The 16,425-nt window shown below is 33.5% G+C and overlaps 4 protein-coding genes across 9 annotated transcripts; 2 read left to right on the forward strand and 2 right to left on the reverse strand.

The window, feature by feature from the left end:
- Positions 1–1,589: 1,589 nt before the first annotated feature.
- LOC110604474 (bidirectional sugar transporter SWEET2a) lies at positions 1,590–4,015 on the forward strand. Its single transcript, XM_021742648.2, has 7 exons — positions 1,590–1,889; positions 2,315–2,351; positions 2,446–2,662; positions 2,779–2,937; positions 3,039–3,158; positions 3,301–3,438; positions 3,591–4,015. Exons 1-6 carry the CDS (start codon positions 1,829–1,831, stop codon positions 3,412–3,414), a joined length of 708 nt encoding a protein of 235 aa, XP_021598340.1. The 5' UTR covers positions 1,590–1,828; the 3' UTR covers positions 3,415–3,438; positions 3,591–4,015.
- On the forward strand, positions 3,779–9,696 carry LOC110604591 (transcription factor GTE12). Of its 6 annotated transcripts, none has more exons than XR_006349149.1 (11): positions 3,779–3,916; positions 5,921–6,652; positions 6,784–6,847; positions 6,919–7,056; positions 7,136–7,200; positions 7,282–7,342; positions 7,436–7,519; positions 7,618–7,739; positions 7,867–7,958; positions 9,005–9,126; positions 9,249–9,696. XR_006349149.1 is itself a non-coding variant. In XM_043952292.1 (11 exons), exons 1-11 carry the CDS (start codon positions 3,914–3,916, stop codon positions 9,495–9,497), a joined length of 1,707 nt encoding a protein of 568 aa, XP_043808227.1. In that variant the 5' UTR covers positions 3,779–3,913; the 3' UTR covers positions 9,498–9,696. The 6 variants fall into 6 exon arrangements, 5 of the variants coding, with proteins under 5 accessions (XP_043808227.1, XP_043808228.1, XP_043808229.1 ...); XM_043952292.1 differs by having other exon boundaries at positions 7,867–7,933; XM_043952293.1 differs by having other exon boundaries at positions 7,291–7,342; positions 7,867–7,933.
- A 367-nt stretch (positions 9,697–10,063) lies between these two features.
- Positions 10,064–12,705, reverse strand: LOC110604592 (eukaryotic translation initiation factor 4E-1). The gene is made up of 5 exons (XM_021742830.2): positions 12,298–12,705; positions 10,847–11,012; positions 10,645–10,770; positions 10,410–10,475; positions 10,064–10,316 (listed from the first exon to the last, which is right to left on the reverse strand). Exons 1-5 carry the CDS (start codon positions 12,588–12,590, stop codon positions 10,266–10,268), a joined length of 702 nt encoding a protein of 233 aa, XP_021598522.1. The 5' UTR covers positions 12,591–12,705; the 3' UTR covers positions 10,064–10,265.
- Positions 12,706–13,995: 1,290 nt separating this feature from the next.
- Positions 13,996–16,037, reverse strand: LOC110604750 (protein SRG1). Its single transcript, XM_021743041.2, has 4 exons — positions 15,753–16,037; positions 15,225–15,466; positions 14,808–15,132; positions 13,996–14,426 (listed from the first exon to the last, which is right to left on the reverse strand). Exons 1-4 carry the CDS (start codon positions 15,990–15,992, stop codon positions 14,166–14,168), a joined length of 1,068 nt encoding a protein of 355 aa, XP_021598733.1. The 5' UTR covers positions 15,993–16,037; the 3' UTR covers positions 13,996–14,165.
- Positions 16,038–16,425: the final 388 nt, after the last annotated feature.

Consider the following 16,425-nt stretch of genomic DNA (forward strand, 5'->3'; position numbering starts at 1 on the left):
AAGAAAATGAACAATTTAAAAAATATAATTATATAGTTAAAATTTTCAAATATCATCTTTTATCTTCAACTCGTCGCCATTCAGCCACCGATCGTTTAGTATTAATCAAAATAGCTGGCCGGTAGCCTCAATATATGGATGTTTATTTATTTATTTGGAAAAGATAAACTTGCCGACTAGATGCTGAGTAATGAAGGACCAGACAGAAGTTCGAAGATAAAAAAGAAAATGACAACACGTGCATTCAACATCAACACTATTTATTCGCAATTTATAGAATATACCGAATATGCCCTTTTTTTTTACTAAAAAACAATAAAAATTTAATGTTTGAATGTAAAAAAATAAAAAAAATGTGTGGTGTCAACAAAGAGAGGGATCCATGGAATTCCCATTGATAAAAAGTTAGCAAATTCTTTTGATATCTCACATCAGTTGTTTAGTGTATAAATTTTATAGGATTAATAAATTTAATTAAAATTATTTTAATTTTAATATATTTTAATTATACCACTCATATACATATATAAATATATAAATATTCGATCATTTTAATTTAAAATTTAATTTAATTAAATAAATAAAAAAATAAAATTTTAATATTTATAAAAATCGAATCGAATAAAAAATAAGTATAAATTAATCTGAATTGAATTGATTTGATTCAGTTAATTTGAATTGATTTGATTTGATTCAGTTAATTTGAATTAAATTGATTTGATTCAATTCGATTCACTTAAATTTAACCGATTATAATTTTTAATAGATTTTTTATTTTTTATATTTTAATTTTTAATATTTTAAAATTTAATTAAAATATTTCAATTATAATCTAATCTTTTTATATTATAAAAAATAATATATTATCATCGCTAATTAATCGATTTTTTTAATTTTTTTTATTTAAAATTAAATTGAATTAAAATAATAAAAAAATTTTAAAATTAAAAATCGAATCGAAATGAAGTAAAGAAAATACCTCCCAATTTATAGTTTTCTTAATTAAACATACATTAACTCCATGATTTATCTTTAATTATAAGCAAGCCTTACCATATTTCCAAAAAGAAGTTATATTTGTGCCTTGTATTGTAAGGCATGATTTTCTTCTTTTGGCTTTGATGGGAAGCATTTGATTTTCAATATTTGGCATTTCTTTCATTCTAAATTACTCATATCCACTCTAAATTTAATTATTCAATTATTTATATTTTAATTATTTCTATTTTTATATTTACTTAATTATTTATATAAAATAATTTAAGTCATAACTATTTAGTCTCAATCTAAGTTTTTTTTTTCTCCAAAGAATCTAAGCTTCAACCATAAGATACATACATGCAAGTATAGATAAGAAATAGCCTAATGTGTTCCTCTTTAGTTCTCAGCTGCACCATTTGTCAGGTAGCAAAGTCCACTTGAATTATTTCTGAACCAGAAAATTAGACACAGTGTTTCTGGACCACTAGATGATATTTTATTTTCTTTTAATTAATGTGAGGTTGTCGTTCAGGCAAAAAGGACGATGAGAAAGAAGGAAAAACCATGGCCTCAGCACAGTTGAAATGTTGCAATCTTATTAATGTTTTGTTATTATTAGACTGAAAGCTTATATGATAGGCAGCCAAGAGAGCAAAGATTGTTGATCATCTTGACTCCACAAGTGGTCTATACATAGGACCAGTTCCATTTGAAAAGGAAATATAAATACAGAGCCTTTGCTTGGCTTATATTTATGAATAAAGGGACAGAGGGAAACAGAGAGGGAGAGAGAGAGAGAGAGAGAGAGAGTTGGGTTTTGGTCCTTCAGGGTTGAGTAGCTTGGGAAATGATTTCAACTGGGTTGTCTTCCGTTTTCTCTGGCTGCAGTGATGCAGCTGGAATTGCTGGTAATTAACATTTCTATTTCATCTGATGTTCTCTCGTGATGTTGCTCCACTTCACCGTTGGGTTCAAATTCTAAGATTGTTCATGCCTTTCAAATGCAGAAGACCTAGAAATTGCTTCCTCATTTTTTTTTGGGTTTTGTCATTTTGTGAAGGTTATGGATTTAAATCTCAATCCTGTCGAGACTTTTCATGATTTTCCTCCTCTTGTTGTTAGTTTAGTGTTTCTGATTCTGCCCAAAGATTATCATGTTGTGTATGACTGCGTTGCCCTTTTCTTCTATGTGATTGCGAGAAAATGGAGGAATAAAGAAGATGAATATAATGCAAATTTGCCCATAAAATTTACCAAATTTTAATCATATTATCAAATGCTATTGCCTTGTATGTTTACCTGGTATATTCTAATCTCTGCTACCTAATTTCAGGGAACATCTTCGCCTTTGTGCTATTTTTATCACCCATGTAAGCTGTTTTCACATTTTATCTGAGGTAAAGAGCTAGAATGAAAAATTGCCAATTTGCAAAAGCTAAATCTTGTCCCCCCTTTTTTCCCCAGACCAACATTTAGGAGAATTATCAAAAGCCAATCAACAGAACAGTTCTCTGGATTGCCTTATGTGTATGCATTCTTGAACTGTTTGATCTGCCTGTGGTATGGCCTGCCCATCATATCACCTGGGATCATATTAGTTGCAACAGTAAATTCAATTGGAGCAGTTTTCCAATTGATCTACATAAGTATCTTCATCTGGTATGCTGATAACTCTAGAAAGGTAATCATTATCTTTATCTTTTTGTATGCACTTGATGATGTTCTGCAGTTTCTTGTTGCCCTTTTTTGCATAGTTAATAACTCCCACGTCATTCACTCTCTGAATGTTTATTGCAGTTGAAGATGTCAGGACTACTGGTTGCAGTTGTTGCAGCATTTGGTGTGATAGCCTTTGTGAGCATGGCATTTTTTGAATCTCATGCTCGGCAAATATTCGTCGGATATTTAAGTGTTTTTTCTCTCATTTCCATGTTTGCATCTCCTCTCTGTGTCATTGTAAGCTCATCTAAAACATTCACACATTTCTCCAATTTCAGATTGCTCTTTTCCTTCTTACTTAATTAAGGGTTATGGCTTTATGCTTGCTTGTGTTCCAGAATTTGGTGATTAAGACAAGGAGCGTTGAATACATGCCTTTCTATCTCTCGCTTGCGACCTTCGTGATGAGTCTCTCTTTCTTTGCATATGGAATGCTGAAATTTGATCCTTTCATTTATGTAAGTATCACATCTAAACAATCCACAATGATTCTACTCCCTTATTTTGATATGCATGTCTCTTAACATGCTGGTGAATTCAGGATTGATATCTTCTAATTGTATTTTTCTCCCCTTCTTTGTGCATCTCTTTTTCATACAGGTCCCGAATGGAATTGGAACAATCTTGGGTATATGTCAATTGGTATTGTACTCTTATTACAGCAGCAAATATGGTGAAGACTCGAGCGAACCCTTGCTAGCCCCATATGCCTGAGCATATAACTTGCAATAATTCATGGTAATTTTATTTTTATTTCTTGATCATTGCATTTAGCTGCAATTCAAGCTAAAAGATGTGTTAGCAACTTCTGATATGGATGAATGTCTGCATGTAACTGATACCTAGTGAAAAGTGCTGTCTGTATTGACACTAGATTGTCTGTTTTGCAGGAGTTTGGGTCTGATATAGTGATCAAAAGTTGCGAAATATCGACGGATATGCTGCTGCATGATCATTAAAGTTAGATTATTATTAGATCATCAAGGGATTTCAGTGATTCTTGTGGAAACTGATGAACTCTTATTTGCAAGAGAAGAGGAGAATAAGATGATTGATAGTGATTAGCGAGACAACAAAATTTTCTTGCTTGGGACCAAGAGGTGCTATTGATGATTACCAATCATCTATTACAATAGAAACCTTACTGTATATGATACAATAGTAACCTCACTGGATTGAGGGTGTCAATACACCACCCACCTTTACCAATTTTATGGTACTGTTTTGGCTTTGTTAGAACATTATTTGTAACTAACAATCCTAGTGATTGTTTTGTTTATTTGTAATTAGCAATTCTGTTAATTGTTTTCTGCTACATGAAGTCTGAAAATTTATTAGATGTTTGATTCCATTCATGCACCCTTTTTTTAAATAATTTTGGTGGAAAGTTTCGGCTTTTTATTATAGGTAAACGTAAACCCCTTGAGAGTGAAAAAGAACGGAGACCAATAACTGCCGGGCTTCCTACACTTGGGGCCCTAAAGAAGAGTGCTGGTCCAGCATTTATCGGGTCTTACTCAACTAAAACCAACCAAACGCTGCGTATCTCAGTCCCTTTAAAAAATAGAAAAACAAGCTCAAATTCATAAAGTAGGCTAGACGGTCACGTGAATGAAATCATACAAGATAAATCTAGTCCGGTGACGTGATAAGAGATAGAAAAATAGATTCAGTCACTTTACAGCCCTGTCCACATGCGTAGTTGACGAGTAGAAAATCGATTAGACATCACAGGCAGATAAAAAGAAAAAAAATAAAAGAGAATGAACATCTTTTTCTCCGACCAAATTTACATATACATTGTAAATTTTATTTTCTAAATTTTAGAATATCAAAATCTACTTCTCCTGCTGCAGCCTCCAGAGTATGATCTCAATTTTTGGGAAATTAGCAATGAATTTATCGACTCTGTTAGGATTGACTAAAACTTAGAATTTCCAAAAGAGAGATTTATTTTAAAATTTACGTATTAATTATTTTAATTAATTTATATTAATTTAAATATAAATATTTAATTTAATAATTTCCAACTGATTTTCAAATATAATTTATATTATTTGCAGCATTAAAAACACTTGTGCCTATTAATTGTCATTAAAATAGTACTATTTGGGAAAATTCATAAATTCCCAATGTTTAAACTACTCATCCAATAAGATTTATCCGACTCACGGACCTCGCATTTCCTTTTTCCCAAAATATCCAAACAGAACAGGAGGCATTAATTAAAAGTGTCACCGACATTGAGGGCAAAAATGTAATTGCATCATACGCGGTAATTCTTGCTGTAGCGGATCTTCCAATAATAAACTCTCTCCCGATCAAAATCTTTCTCGCGTCAGTACGTGCGTGAGTTCGAGTTGGAGATAGAGAGCCAAAAACCCTAGACCTAACTCTGCCATGCTCTACTCTAAACCCTTCGTCTCTCTTCTTTCCTCTATTTTTCTCTCGCTCTGAGCTTTCTGGCGTCGCGAACTTCAAAGGCGTCGTTTTAGCTCTATCTCTATCTGTGACTCTTTTGGCATTTTTTTGAGTCGTGCAATCCAGCGTTGCTTTTGGTCTCTGATTCTATATCGGTAAGGGTTTCGTTAAAGTTTTGAGGTTTTTTCATTCTATTATTGGTTATTTTGGTTATTGGATAGTCTTGCTTTGTTTCGTCTGCTTATTAAGAGTGAGTAGCGGAAGTGTAACTTACTGAGAGTCGATGATATTTTAATCAAATTTGAGTTTGTATATCTGTTTTTTGGTGATCTGTGTTTTTTCGATGAGTTTTTCTCTTTTTCCCTATATTTTAACAAACTCCTGCTTAATTTTTCCCTCCATGTAATTCGATTTCAAACCCTAGAGTTCTGATTTGTTTTCTGTGCTTGCAATTTATAAACAGCTGAGGCTAACTACTACTCTGATTTTGCCTAGTTTCTTATAGCCAGTATGGAATTGATTTAAGGGGTTCGTTTCGTTGCTCCAATCCAATATACTGTCCAGAAAAAAAATTAAGCTGGTTCTTTTTCTCTCTTTAACTTAGTTACTTGAATTCCTTCGCATGGATTTTATTATTCTTTTTCTAAAAAATTCTGTTGTATAAATTTGCGCTATCTGGATTTTATTGCTGCTCATGCTTGTTGGTTTCTTTGACTAGGCACTACATGTCTCGTGTCTTTAATTTAATGGTATCTGAAACCTGGAAAACTAAAGCAGTGTTGCTTTCATGTTCTTGCAGTTCATCAGAATGATTACCGCTGAAACTATGGTAGCAAAGAAGTTGAAAATCAAATTTCCTACTCAAAGAATGGAAGCTGTTCCAGGGATAAGGGTCGATTCTGGATGTAATGTAGACAAGAATTATCATTCTCGGGCCTGTGACATGCCGAAGACGAAGCTGGAACCTGCAGAGCCTCGGGCTAATAAGCGTCGCCCATTGCAGATGTTAGAGGGTCGATCACAGAAGAAGCGGAAGATGGATCACAGTGTCTCGCGTCAGTGTTTTGCTATTTTGAAGTCTCTGATAAATAATCCGTCCGGTTGGGTTTTCAAGGAACCAGTGGATCCAGTGGCACTGAATATTCCAGACTATTTTTCAATTATATCTCATCCTATGGATTTGGGGACAATAAAATCTAAGCTGGAGAAGAATCAGTATTTTGGAACTGAAGAGTTTGCTGCTGATGTCAGACTGACTTTTTCAAATGCCATGCTATATAATCCTCCAACAAATTATGTTCACAAAATGGCAGAGTCGCTGAATAAGATTTTTGAGACCAAGTGGAAGTCACTAGTGGAAAAATGGAATTGTGAAGTATCGGAGTCTAGTGGTGGGAAAAATTTGAGTAGGAAGCCAAAAGAGATCAGTACAGCCAGACAGAATTCTTCTCAAATACCCCTTTTGCCCAAGGGGTCAAAACTATCTGAAGATAAGGCAACAAGGAGTTCAGCAAATGCAAAAGCTGCAACAGTACGTTGCTTCTTACCTACAATCTTTGTATTTTTACCATCACCTCTTTTACATGTAAATTTTTGTTCTCAAGCCTTGTTATCTCTAGATCTGTGTACGTGTGTAATATATTTTCTTGTGTTTGTACATAGGTAAAGCATTCTAAACCAGTGGAAAACTGCATGCGCAAGGCATCACAGCTGAATTCTTTTGAAGGTATGAAGTCGCAGAATACAGTTTCTGCTTTATGGCTCTTTATTGGAGCTAATCAGCAATGTGTCTTATAGGCACTAGTGGTGGCAAACATGCTTGTTGCTATGTTAGTGTGAAGCCATCTTTGAGCCCAGTTGTTGGTAAATGTGGTAGAAGTGTTGGGAGTGCTCGTCAATGTTGCCTTCCCTGTGATTCAACCCACGCTTCCTCTGGTTGTTAGTTGATCTTTCCCTTTGTGTTATTGTCATTTAAATCATTGACAACCTTACTTAGATTCCTGCATTTGTGTAGACATATCGTCTGAGAGGTCATTGAGCAGAGATGATACTGCGTGTGGCTCTGATGCCTCAAAACTGGTATTTCATTATGTCCATTTTCATTATTTTGTTTCTGTTGAGTATTGTTGCACTGCAGAGTGATTGAGACTTAAAATATAGGATTGTCAGCAGAAGAGCATGTCAACTGCACAGAGGAGCAAGTCAGATCTAGACTCTGATGGTGAGAGAATTTACTGCTTTGTGATTTTCTGATATGCTACTGCTTAGGTTGGGTGACCTGATCATTTGGCTTGCTGTTGGGATCTATTTAAAGGGGCTGTAAGTGCTTTGGATGATGAAAATGCATGCCCTAGCTCACAGCTCATGCCATGTGCAACAGATGTAACTTCTGGAGAAGGTTGGTTTATCGTAATTGTAAAGCCCAGGTTAAAGTTTAAGTTTTAGCTTCTCCTGTTGGTATGTTAGCTTCATGAGGTTTTTCCTTTCCTTATTTAGGAGGAATACCTCATAGTTTTGATGTACAACTGTCACCAACAAAGGCCCTTCGTGCTGCAATGCTGAAGTATCGGTTTGCAGATACTATCTTAAAAGCACAACAAAAGACGCTGCTAGATCATGTAAGGCGCTTTTCTCTTTTCTTTATTTATCTCATCCTCTGGATGTTAAATTGTAATGTCTACTCAATGGAGTTAGGAATAATGGTTTATTTCCTGATTTTTCATGCGGCCTATTTCTTGTTATCAGTGTGAGAAGGCTGATCTAGTGAAAATGCAACGGGAGAAGGAAAGATTGGAAAGGAAGCAGCGTGAAGGTGATTTATGCAACTTCACATCTAAGTATTGCAAAATTGAATGCAATGGTTTACTTAGGTGTCATGTTTATTCTTTACTTTTTCTCGCACCCTTGTCCTTGTCAAACAAACATAGGAAAAAACAATAACTCCTCAATCTCTCAGCTCTAGGTTCCTTGAGTGGTCCTTACCTGGTTGCTCCAGTTTTAAATGGGTTGGCAGAGGAAATGTTGTGGAAATTGAATAGTCTTAAAAAATATTCTGGTGTATTCAATGACATAGTTAAAATTGAGAAAGGAAGTTCTTGTTATCTTAATTTTTGAGCATCTAATTCTTATTGAGAAGGCCTGAATACCAAGTATTTAAGATATGTTAATGAAATGCTGATGGATACTCAAAGATAACATGGAGTCTCAACATGCAATTTTGTGTGCGTGTGTACCTCAAGTGGAAGATACCTTTGGATGATGTTGATGTTATCATTACTTCTCTCTTCATTTTCACCCTCTTCTAGAGGGTAGGGGTTTTGTTTGATTTACTTTGGAATCAAACCTAATGCAAGTTTAGGCAAACAGTTAAATTTAGAGCACTTCCATATGGGGTGCATTGCCAATTAATGACATTTGACTTTGTTAAGACCTGTATTATCAGCTTTGTATTGTAAATGATTTCTATGTGCATTTGACACAGTACTTAATTCAACAACATTATCTTTTGTTAGTTGGAGAATAACTAAATTACCTTGGCATCAGGTGCTTGATACTAACCTTGTTTGTGGTGTTATGTTAAAGTAATTTGGCATATTAACAAATTATTTTGTTGAATAAAAACACATGTACAGAAATTAGTCTTTTTAGGTGTGATTTTGATACTTGTAGTTCTGTCCATATTTTTGTAGTGATTCTAACGGAATATTTCTTATTTGGTGGTTCAAATTTTACTATTCATTCGATGGACGGAATCTCATGGAAGTTTGTATGATAATATTTTATGGTTTAAACTTTTCCCCTTCATCTATGAGCTATGTTCAATATATAAAATGTGAGCATCTATAATTGGGCTAGTTTGATGATTGCTTGTATAACCATACAGAGAAGGCTTTGATTGAAGCCCAAATCAGAGCTGCTGAAGCAAACTCACGAAGGAGTGCAGAACTGGAATTGAAAAAACAAAGGGAGAAAGAAAGAGAAGCTGCTCGAGTTGCATTGCAGAAGGTTTGTCCTTTAAGCGGTATTCCTGTCAGTGGTTCAGCTTCCTTTGGTATCTTTTATCTTTCTCAGGGTGGTCTTACACAATGCTGCTTTGCTCTTTTTGTTTTTTCTGGGCCTCCATCCAGATGGAAAAAACTGTCTACTTTGAGCAGGACTTGGAGATTCTTAAAGAACTTGAGATGCTTAGTGGTGGTTCCCTATCTTATCATTTTCGCATTGACAGCAAATGTTCTCAAGTGTCAAATGGAGAGATGGAAGGATCTTACTTGAGGAGCCCACTGGAGCGATTGGGTTTGTTTATGAAGAATGATATCTGGGATGAGGATGATAAATTACAAAATGGAGATGAAGAGGAAGGGGAAATATTTCCATGAATATTTGATCTCAATTCTATAATTTCTTTTTCTTATTTTTCCTTTCTGTCTGTTAAGGTTGGCAGTAAGAGGGGCAAAAAGAGAAACATCATTTGTAAATCGATATATTTTTGTAGGCAATTGTGTGTTATGTTGTAAACAATACTAGTATATATTTATAGGATTGAATATAAAAGGGCAAATCTCTGAACTTTTTCAACTTGCTTTTCGTTGCATAAAATTAGCGGAGAAAAATGGTAGATTTTGATAGTGTCTAATTTCTATAATGCATTTTCATCGAATCGTATAAAAATATTCCCAGGCAATAAACTATGTCGTCAAGATCTCTACTTTTAAGTCAATCTGTCTGCAAGATTGTGGGGTCGAAGCACCCACCTATTCCATTTCCTGCTCCCCGTGCGCTGGTTGGCAGTCTCCACGTCTGATATTTTTGTAGCATTGTAAAAAGATGGCTGTTTGCAAGCATGCATGCATTTCTTTGATTATGCCAAACGACAGACTTGATTGGTTTTTATCTTTCTATTGATCATTCACATTCCAATTAGATTTTACTTAGAATTTAAACATGGACAAAATAAGCTCTTTAAAAATGGATTTCAATGAAATTAGTATTACACATCCAAGTAAAAAATCGTCGTAGCAAAGACAGCAAAAGGACAGAAGTAGAAAACAGCTCATGAGATGCTCCAAAGATGTAAGCAGTCAATAGATGTCGCAGACTAGTAATAGGCAGGGCTCATGGAAACACTTTCATATACTCTGTACAGCTCATATTGTGTAGCGATTCTTGGCACCTCTGTCAAGCTTCTTTGCGTCTTCCTGAAACAGCAAAGCAGCCAAGTTTCATCGCTTGGTGTGAGACAATTAAATACTTAACCAAATACATGGTTTAGAAAGAAATAGAACTCTCACATGGAATATAAACCCGATAGTATCATTGTAGTCGAGAAATTCCTTCCATTGTTTTCCAATGCTCAGCTGCAAATAGATGGTTCATGTCAGTTCCATTGTGAAAGACATCAGACCCCACTCTAATAGATCCAGAACAAACAACAGATTTTCAAGTCCTTGAGAATGCAACCACACGGGGTTAAGCAGATTTGAACAAGCACTAAAAAACAGAAGAAAGGAAGAAGGGGACAGTTACCTGAGCAGCTTCATTTGAAGCATTCTTGGTCCAAAGAGCTATCTTTTCCTGCTTAATTCTGACATTGACAACTGCCCCACAGATTTCATCTCCATGATCAAATTGTTCTCCAATCATAGCCAGCAACTAACAAAAGAAAGTAAATAAATAAGATGAACTACAACATAACAGTCACTGAATCACAATAATTACGGAAACATACCGTATACAACCAACTGGTATCAGATTTCCCTCTACCAAAAGTTACAGTCCACTTCCCTCCATTAGCACAAACAGGGTCCTCCCATTTTGGTTCGATTTTATATTTGAAACAGTGAAAGTCAGCCCCCACAGCCAACTTGCTTGGATGATGGATATTATTGTAAATGCTGAATAAAAGATAAATTTCATGCTTTAACTTATAAGAATGATTTCAATCTCAGGAGAACAAGATACTAAACTAACAGATGTTTGAAAAAATTTGCCAAAAGTTGATAGTTTCCTCTCCTGTGCAGTTCAGTATATTCCAGTTTCGTTGCATGTATGTTGTATGAGATAAATTACTTACAAACATAAAAACATTTTTATATTTCTGTCTTAATATGAAAAATATCAAAGTGATATGATGGAGGTTTTCAAAGAATAATCATAACTTTGCGACAACAAAGAAGCAAAATACAATGAAAATAGGTTCTTCCTAAACTGGACTGGGTGTGTGTATGTGAATCCTCCTGAAAAGAAGGGATAATGAATTAATGGACATGATAAGAAGGAAGATCCAACTTCAACAGATTTATCCATTTCAGATTCCTAGTCCTCAACACAGGATAAGGCCATGATAATTACACTTCACACTTTGAAAATAGATGTTTGATCATATAAAATTTCCCAACTTCCACTTCAAATTATTGTATGAAACATACAGACATTGAGCCGTACTTAAAAGTGGAAGCAAGCAATATCTGTCGGCCTTGAAGAATACTACACTGAAAATTCTCATTCCTTTGAACAAATAACAAGAACATTACAACCCCACACCCCCCCCCCCCCCAAAAAAAAAAAAAAAAGAAAAAAGAGAAAAAAAAAAACACCTCTCCACAACAAGAAGAAGTGGTATTTCTTGATAAGTTCAATGCACAAATATAAACTATCTATCATCTATTGGTCAAGGAAATCAAGAATATCAATCATAACACCAGGTCAATGCACAAATATAAACTATCTATCATCTACTGGTCAAGGAAATCAAGAATATCAATCATAACACCTCTGCAATAATATCTGCAAAAGTTCGACGGAAACTCCTATCAGCCAAGTAATTACAAAATGCTACCATAACATTTCCCGTTCACCAGTTTTGCAATCTTCACAATGAAAAGAGATTATCATTTTCCATGAGAACACGAATTTGTTTTCTTTTCTCTCATTTCCTTTTCTCAAAGGTATTCCATACCCTTCCTTAGCGCGAAATATCAAATCTCTCTTGGTGAAAAAAAGCGCACTCGACGAGAAAGAAAATTCTCCAGATTTTCATTTCCCTAACGAGAAAACCAAAACCTCGGGATCTCAATTGCCTATCGTTTTTTATCATGAACCTAGCAAAAGAATCATGCGAGAAATAGAGAAAAAAAAAATTAAACCAGAACGTAGCAAAAGAAGAGGAGATCTCTTTACCTCCAAAACTCCTCAACAGTAGCAAAAGTATAGATAGAACGCATAGAGCTTCCCCAGGTGGCTTGCTTAGACTTAGCAGTAGGGTTATCGAACCAGAACGTCCACTGATGCTCGAGAGGGTGCGGCTGGTAGGTTACAGCGCTGGATTTCTTGGCGGATGATTCCTCATCTCCGACGATCTCTCCTTCTTCCGGCTCATCATCATTAACGTCATCTTGTGCCCTAGGATTAGAGTTAAGGTTTGGATTCGGTGTTTCTTCAGTAGTTGATTTCAATGGCTCTTCCGCCGCCATTTTTGCGTTAATTTTCTCTGCTGCTTGCTGCTGCTTCTTGCTCTCGGTTCGGTAGGTTATGGAGAGAGAGAGAGGAGAGAGATCCAGATCTTAGATTGGATCAGGTGTAATTATAAACCCGAAACCGAAAATCTTTTGGTTATATTTATGGGCTGAAAGCCCAATTTTTGGACCCAATGGGCTCACTAATTTGACCAAGAGTATCCATATTTCCTTTTTAACCGTTCATTGCTCAAATTAATATAAATAAATCAAACTATTTATAAATTATTTTAAGTTAAAGTAAAAGAAAATTTTAATTTAATTTAATTTTTTTAATTTAATTTAATTTTTAAATTTATTTAGTAAATAATTTAAATTTAATACATATTTATTTATTATATTTATAAATTAACTCACGAAGATATTATTTAACATCTTCTTTGCGAAACCCGCAGCTAATGAGCTTACTTTTTTTCTTTTTTTAGGATCATGAGAGGTTGATTCAATGATAGCCAAACTCTTCCTGCATGCATGCGATCAATTGAATGCAAAGTTGTTTCCTCCAATCCTCGATGCAACTTTACTTGTGCAATTTCAACTCTTCCGGCCAGGATTACGCACTATTCGATTTAAACTAAAAAAATATAGATCAAAACTGAATTAATTTAAGATTTTTAATTTAATTTTTTATTCATTTCGATTTGATTTGATTTTTAATTTTAAAATTTTTTATTATTTTAATTTATTTCAATTTTAATGAGAAAAAGTTAAAAAAATTGAATCAAACTTATTATTAATAATAATAGTATATTATTTAAATAATATAGAAATTAAATAATATTTCAATTAAATTTTAAAATATTAAAAATAAAATATAAAAAATAAAAAATTTATTAAAAATTTAAATTGTTCAAATCAAATTGATTCAGTTTAATTTAATTTTTTATTAAAATTGATTCGATTCAATTTTAAATTAAATCAATTCAACTCACCCTTACTTCTAGCTAGTATTTATTGACGGCTTATCCAACGGAGTCAACTATAATATGCTCCTAATTTTTTTTCAATAGACTATAATGAAATATTATTTCCATAAATTCAATTCATTAAAAAAATAAATACTCTCATTATAAAAAAAAAAAGTATGAAGACAATAATTAAACAATGGACTGCAAATATCATTCTGATCCATAGTTGGAGGAGGAAAACTCTCCAGGTCATGAATCATGTGCAAAGGCAACAACCTACTAGCAAATAATTTCCAAGAGTTCCTTAAGGATTCCAGTTTTCATATTATAATTGGAAGAAAATAATTTCCATTAAGGCATGCATAACTTAAATAAAATAAAATAAAATAAAATAAAATACTTTATATTTTTATTTCTATAAAATATTTTTACACATCAACATCGACATCTGGATATTACATTCACGAAAATACTAGGAATAATTTATTTATTTTTCATTGTCCTATACGTGTACAAGTACACATGAACAACACTGAAAGTGAAATATATTCCACGTATATACTTCATATACATACGATGCGTATAATTTTTCTTTTTTTTTTTTTTGAAATTTATATATGCGTAGCTAATAGTCATCTTCAAGCTGAATTTTCATATGCTCCAAATATGATTTTCCATTGAGCTTACGAGAGAAGAAGTCCTTCACATATTTCTCCATCGCCACTCTTCTAAATAATGGAGGATTTTGTGAGTTAATCAGTGCAGTTGCAGGTCCAACCTCTGATTCAAATTTAGGGTTGACGAAAAATGCAATTGAAATTCTTTCTTTCTCTGAATTCACTGTTGCTCTGTGCTCTATACTGTGATAGATCCCATTGCTCAAAATCTAAAAAAAAAAAATAATAAATAAAAAAAAAAAAATAAATAAAAAAAAAAAATCAAATGGGTATATAAAAAATGCAGAAATAGATCTTTCAATAAGGATAATTAAATAATTATTAAAACATATTTGGAATATTTAATTGAATTATAGGTGCAACTAGCATTATTTTAATTATGTTTGAAAAGGAAATTAAACCAACAAAATAAACTATGAAGGTGACATGTAGCTAGGTTTCTGTTTATAAAGATAATTACATTATTATTCAATATATCACGTGCCTCAATTTATATTAAAAAAAATTATTTTTTTTAAAAATAATTTTTAGTATATTTTCTTTTTTCTTCCATGGCTGGAGAGAAATTTGGAGAAGAAAAGATGACAAACCTCAAGTATGTCTCCTATATTTACTACAAGAGAACCTTCGAGGAAGCTCACAGGAATCCAAACTCCATCTTTTTTAACCTGAAGACCATCAACTCCATTAATCTGATTGAGAATTGTGAAGCCTGTTGCATCTGAATGAGGAGTAATTCCAAGAACTAGGTCTGGTTGTGGACATGGCGGATAATATGTCATCCTCAGAGATTGCATCCCATCATCAAACATCTCCTCCATCTCCTTCCCGTCGATCGTCAGAGCTTTTGACAGAAACCCAACAAGTTTCATGGAAAGTTTTTGCAGTTCCAGTATGTAACTTTCCAAGTTTCTTCTGCTTGCAGAGCACAATAATTGATAATTAAATAACGGAATATATGTATTTTTTTGAAAAAAAATTTAATAAAAAAGAGAGAGAGAGAGGACCTCATAGATGAAGGGAGCTCTGGGAGAAGGTGAGTTTTTCTCCTATGGATGGGATTGGTTACCATGAAGAATCTGTCACCCCAATCAAAATTTCCTCCAACTCTGGCCACTGTTCCATAGCCTTCAACATCACCTTGCCTTACTTTGAATTTCATCTTCTCTTCTAAAGGCAGATTATAAAATTCTTCAATCTCATTCTTCAGATTATTCAGCAATGAAGGGCTAACTCCATGATTCACCAACTGTTGAAAAACCCATGTCAGCAGTTAGATTAATAATATTATCCTTTGTCTGTATTTGCACTCCTTGTTTTTAAAATCATGAAGAAATATTTAAAAAAAAAAGTAAAGGAAAGATGCAATTTTATCCAAAATATTGTATTAATTATTTACGAAAACTCTAGACATTTACTTTCCTGATCTGTATTATTGGATTCTCGAACTAACAACTGATCAAAGAAAACCCAGAAAGCAAAAAAAAAAGAAAGATAAAACTGAGAAAAACATGGAAGAAGATGAACTTCAAAACCTGGAAAAGGCCCCATTCTTTGCAGGTAGAGTGCAGCTTCTGAAGCTCCAAATCTGCAGAATCCTCTGAAAGCAGGCGGCTGAAGTCAATAGTGGGAACTGATGGAGACGCATCAGGCTTGAAGGTTCCATGATCAGACTGAACATAGATTTGTGGGACTGAGACGAAAGGCTGTTTGATGAGCTCCTGAACACTGATCACTGGAAGGAAGTTGTCAACAGTAGAAGCAGCAGATGCCATTGTTTTTGGATAATTACAAAGAGTAGAGCTACATATCCATTTGATTAGAGATGCATGCTTTTATAGCCTAAAATATATAATTAGATAAATAATTTACTGCTAAATTAATTAATCTTTTCCAAAAATATTCAGTCGGTGAAAGACTTCACCAGAAATATATGAAAGAAATTATATTATACACTCTATTCCATGTAGGCTATCCTATATGGAATAATGAATCAATTATTAATTGACATGTTTACATAGTATCCTAAAAAAAGTATACTTGTTTATGTAAATTGAAATTATTTTCTATTGATTTTTTAAAATTAATTGGAAAATATTTTCTTATTAAAGTTAACATTTAATATATATATATATATATGGCTGAAAATAATTACGAAATATAAAAAATTGTGGATCCAATAAATAATTACTTTATTTCATACATTAT

Source organism: Manihot esculenta, chromosome 17 (genome assembly GCF_001659605.2).
Source record: "Manihot esculenta cultivar AM560-2 chromosome 17, M.esculenta_v8, whole genome shotgun sequence".
Lineage (NCBI taxonomy): Eukaryota > Viridiplantae > Streptophyta > Magnoliopsida > Malpighiales > Euphorbiaceae > Manihot > Manihot esculenta.

Bases quoted from the DNA above. Each gene is read 5' to 3' on its own strand.
- LOC110604474 (XM_021742648.2), top strand. From the start codon at position 1,829: ATGATTTCAACTGGGTTGTCTTCCGTTTTCTCTGGCTGCAGTGATGCA. The intron at 1,890-2,314 runs GTAATTAACATT...ACCTAATTTCAG, and splicing joins TGATGCAGCTGGAATTGCTG to GGAACATCTTCGCCTTTGTG. The intron at 2,938-3,038 runs GTAAGCTCATCT...CTTGTGTTCCAG, and splicing joins CATCTCCTCTCTGTGTCATT to AATTTGGTGATTAAGACAAG.
- LOC110604750 (XM_021743041.2), bottom strand. From the start codon at position 15,992: ATGGCATCTGCTGCTTCTACTGTTGACAACTTCCTTCCAGTGATCAGT. The intron at 15,467-15,752 runs GTTTTGAAGTTC...GTTTTTCAACAG, and splicing joins AAGAATGGGGCCTTTTCCAG to TTGGTGAATCATGGAGTTAG. The intron at 14,427-14,807 runs GTTTGTCATCTT...TTTTTTTTTTAG, and splicing joins ATATAGGAGACATACTTGAG to ATTTTGAGCAATGGGATCTA.
- LOC110604592 (XM_021742830.2), bottom strand. From the start codon at position 12,590: ATGGCGGCGGAAGAGCCATTGAAATCAACTACTGAAGAAACACCGAAT. The intron at 11,013-12,297 runs GTAAAGAGATCT...TCTTTTATTCAG, and splicing joins ACTGTTGAGGAGTTTTGGAG to CATTTACAATAATATCCATC. The intron at 10,317-10,409 runs GTGAGAGTTCTA...TTGCTGTTTCAG, and splicing joins CTATCGGGTTTATATTCCAT to GAAGACGCAAAGAAGCTTGA.
- LOC110604591 (XM_043952292.1), top strand. The intron at 7,934-9,004 runs GTGATTTATGCA...ATAACCATACAG, and splicing joins GGAAAGGAAGCAGCGTGAAG to AGAAGGCTTTGATTGAAGCC. The intron at 9,127-9,248 runs GTTTGTCCTTTA...GCCTCCATCCAG, and splicing joins CTCGAGTTGCATTGCAGAAG to ATGGAAAAAACTGTCTACTT.